This window comes from Tupaia chinensis, unplaced genomic scaffold (genome assembly GCF_000334495.1).
Source record: "Tupaia chinensis unplaced genomic scaffold, TupChi_1.0 Scaffold144170_1, whole genome shotgun sequence".
Classification (NCBI taxonomy): Eukaryota; Metazoa; Chordata; class Mammalia; order Scandentia; family Tupaiidae; genus Tupaia; species Tupaia belangeri.
In genome coordinates, this window is record NW_006204026.1 from 325,885 (window position 1) to 330,359 (window position 4,475).

Below are 4,475 nucleotides of genomic sequence, written 5' to 3' on the forward strand. Positions count from 1 at the left end.
GCATATGGTGTCCATGGATCAGACATAATATTATGAAGATGTCACTTCTCTCCAAAGTGATCTGTAGATTGATTCAATTCTTATCAAAAGTCCCTTTTTTTTTTGTAGACATGAACAAGCTAATTTTAAAATCCATATGGAAATGCAAAAGACTTCGAAGAGCCAAGATATTTTTTTAAAACTAGCAATGGAGGAATAATTCACTGTCAGAGCAGACCCAGTGGACAGACGTGGAATCCAAGTGCTTGGGACTCCATCCTCCTCAGACCTTCCTTAGAATATCAACAGGCACACAGTGTTTGTCTTCCCTAGCCTGGCTTACTTCATTTGGCATCAAATCTTCTATATATGTCAGCTTTGAAGCCTTGTGCACTACAGAGATGTACAATGATTAAATGTAAAATATTTTGGAAAAAAATAATAGCAAAAGAAGCTTCCAGAATTTGTGGGTGGCCTCAGCCGTGTACGAAGGACTGTCTATGCAGAATTCTTGCGTGAGCTAGAAGTTCTGAGTCACTGCTCAGACAGATACTGTGGGGTTTTAGGGAATCGCAGCTGAAAAAGATGGATCGCCCCTTTGTTATTTCTGCAGAATATGTCACTCAGTGAATGTCACTATTGACCTCCTGACTGAAAGACACTGGAAAAGAACTATACTCTTAAGAGATCTAAGTATTCCTGAACTAGACCTAGGTGGGCAACAATGCTGTTTTCTACTAGTGCAGTAAGACAAGACAGATCATTTGTTTTTGGAAAAGAAAAACAAAATTTATATTTTATAAGATAATGTAAGTTTATGCCTATAAAACACAAGAGAATCAAATGGAAGTTAACAGCATTTATTAATGTATGCATAAAGGTTGGATAGAGTTTAACGAAAATTAGTTGTCTGTACTTGATAAAGAGATTCTGAATGTAACTCGAACTACATTGTACATAGTTCATTGAAATAGCCTTTCCAAATAGTGTTGTGGTTTATAATAATTAAATATGCCTTATACTAAATGGATAATCAGTATCAGAGGCCTGGGTAATGTGATAGGTTCATTTGAAGAAATATTAATTCAGGGGGCTTCGAAAATTAGTTGTCTGTACTTGATAAAGAGATTCTGAATGTAACTCGAACTACATTGTACATAGTTCATTGAAATAGCCTTTCCAAATAGTGTTGTGGTTTATAATAATTAAATATGCCTTATACTAAATGGATAATCAGTATCAGAGGCCTGGGTAATGTGATAGGTTCATTTGAAGAAATATTAATTCAGGGGGCTTTGTTTCTTCAAAGTCCATCCCACGGAGACCTCGTATCTCCATATAGGTGAGACATCTCTGTCAGCATGAAAGACTCATGGAACTGCAACTTTCCTTTTCCAAAACTAAGTGCTTTGGGAATCAGGCCAGTTTTTCTGCTTATTTTCATAAAAATCTTGATAACTAAGACATACATTAGTTCTGGAAGAAAATGCTTTCCCTCTCTTTAGTTAAACTAATCAATAATAATAATAATAATAAAAGGAAAACCTAAGGGCAATTTCGATATTTTCTGCACTTAGGGGATAGAAGGTATAAAGACCTTGAGAAGAACAGAAGCTCTTTGAACCAGACCAGGTCAGAGGTGACGTCCACTCTTGCCAGAAACTCACACAGTAAGAGTCTGCCAACCCCCGAAGGGAGGATGTTTAATTGGTAAGATGTTTATCTAGAAGAGACAACATGCTGATTATCCCCTGAGCACGGAAGCTGCTTTTTGTGACTTGCCATAATCACTAGCAAGTTAAGGATTGATTCGTCTAAGACAGTGTGAATCTCATCAGAGAACTGTCCCTTTGGGGATGAAAGACCACATTAACTACTAGAAGAAATTAGAAATGTAGCTAATCATTCCTTGCATGAGAAATTTTCAGACTTGTGTGTCACAGCTGTTTATTTTGGAAATTTATTTTATAAATGATGGCCCATTAAATGCAGAACCAGCTTTATTTAACCAGATGTGCCTGGGTAAAATTTGGAGTATTGATTATAATGTCAAAACCCTTAGCCATGAGGACTCTAGGGCCAATGCAGTTATCTCCTGAGATATCAAAACAACTGTAGGTTTAATTTAAGAAGAGTTTGTTTCTACCGCATATTCTTCTGTGGTTTGGTCTTCAGAAGAAAAAGAGTTATACTGCTTATTAAGGACTAAAGACTGAGAGTTTCCTTAAACCTTTAATTTTGCCTTATGAACCAAAACTTAGTTGTAAAATTGGGTAAGTAGCAAAAATTAATAAAACTTCCATATTTTATTGTTGGACACTTTAGAGTGACTGCAATGTATTTAAAGTCATGGTTTCATTTTCCTTCATTCTTCAGCTTTGGTTCAGATTGCCTTAGTCATGATTGAAATAGTTGATTTTTCATGGTTTTGTAAAAGACTTCATACTCTATAAATCATGAATCAACAACATAGTTTTTGTAATAAACCTAAGCATATCACTCTGACTTTCCAACTCAGTTCTAGTCAAACTCTACACAGGAAAAAATCTGTTTCTATCAGAAACCCCAAATTAAAATGTACTGCTGCTATGTCTTTATATGACTCAGTATCAGAAATTAGTGAAGAATGTTCTTTTTTTTTAGCAGAACAGTCCAGATCTCCAACCATATTTCCCTACATTTTCCTACATTTCTTCAGACCTTTTTATTCTTTTTCTCTTTGAATACATAATTTCTTGGACAACTAATCCACTCTTTAATGAAAAAAATAGTGTAAGCTCTAGAATAATAGAAATCCTAGACATAATAAAAATAGCTTAAGACTATGTTTGCTTGTGTTTTTTTTCTTTTTTCTTTTTCTTTTTTTTTTTTCTTTTAGAAACACATGCATTGTTGTCTTCTAATAATTATACTATGGTATGCAGTGCAGAACTAAAACTCAGGGGCCAGCAGGTGGTGTAGTGGCTAAGGGTGCTGGACTCCCACATGGCCAACCATGGTTTGAGTCCTGAATCTGGTGGCTTGCATTCTCACTTTCCCTCTCTCTCTCTCTTTCTCTCTGGTCAAACTGGAATGGATGAATAAATAAATAAAGTTACATTTAAAAAATTCTAAAAAATCTAAGAACTAAAACTCAAATGCCAAAGATACAGACTAGTCCTTTTTACTATTTAAGTGGAGTTTTTCTTGAGTATCTTAAATATATTGTGAAATGAGTTGATCCTGCTTTAAAGGAAGGGTGAGTAACTGATTGACATCCAGGAGGAAGAAATACCAAAAACTTACAAATAGAAATAAATATAGGATAAAAGGAGTTGAGGAAAGGGATGTTACTCTGGCGGTTACTGCATTAGATTGAGGTCAAATTATGCATAGGACCAGGAAGGTCTGGTGTAAGGTAGCAGGAGGAATGGAAGGCAGACCCTAGTCATGCAAAACCATTGCAGGGTTCCGGCATATTCCTTCTGCTACTGACCAGGGAACTGTAGGAAGGTGCTTTCTCTCAGCCTTCCAGGAGGAAGACTGCTTTAGAAGTATTTGTAGTGGAAACTGGCTGGTCGTCAGAAACAGAATCTGCATATTTGGAAGTGCGTGTGTGGGGGGGGCATAGAAGGAGCATAAAACCCATATATGTATATTACAGAGAAAAAGAGAGAGGGAGAGAGAGCTTGAATAAAGACCCTGAGAGAAGCTTGCCAACACTGGATAGTTGCTACTTGGGGTATGTTTTTTTTTTTTTTTTTTTTTTTTTTATTCTACAAGTCCCATTTCAACTGACAATTGCTCCAGTAAGAGCAGCTTTGCCTCCCTTTCTGTAGGGACAGGGTCCCACATATGAGAAGACATGCCCAACAGGAGCCTGGTGACCACAGTTCTTCCTCACGGGACTTCCCCACCCCCCAGCGCTGGACACCCCGCTCTTTGGACTCTTCCTGGCGATCTACATCCTCACGGTGCTGGGGAATCTCCTCATCCTGCTGGTGATCAGGGCGGAGCTTCACCTGCACACCCCCATGTACCACTTCCTCAGCAACCTGTCCTTCATCAACATGTGGTTCTCCACCGTCATGGTGCCCAAGGTGCTGATGACCTTGGTGTCCCCGGGCGGCAGGGCCATCTCCTTTTACAGCTGCGTGGCCCAGCTCTACGCCTTCCACCTCCTGGGCAGCACCGAGTGCTTCCTCTACACGGTCATGTCCTACGATCGCTACCTGGCCATCACCTCCCCACTCCGGTACGCCAGCGTGATGAGCGCGAGGACGTGCGCCCTGCTGGCCGCCAGCACGTGGCTCAGCGGCGCTCTGCACTCTGCGCTCCAGGCCGCCCTGACCTTCCGCCTGCCCTACTGCGGGCCCAGCCAGATCCAGCACTACTTCTGCGACGCGCCGCCCCTGCTCAAGCTGGCCTGCGCGGACACCGCGGCCAACGAGATGGTCATCTTCGTCAACATCGGGCTGGTGGCCTCGGGCTGCTTTCTCCTGATAGCGCTGTCCTAC

General features: G+C 40.3%; 1 protein-coding gene across 1 annotated transcript in view; it reads left to right on the plus strand.

Moving 5' to 3' along the window:
• The first annotated feature begins 3,823 nt into the window (after positions 1–3,823).
• Positions 3,824–4,475, plus strand: part of LOC102500287 (olfactory receptor 10G7-like) — a 9,550-nt gene continuing 8,898 nt past the window's right edge. Inside the window, 2 exon segments of the mRNA XM_014583219.1 lie at positions 3,824–3,850; positions 3,852–4,475. Of these exon segments, the coding sequence (XP_014438705.1) occupies positions 3,824–3,850; positions 3,852–4,475 (651 nt within the window).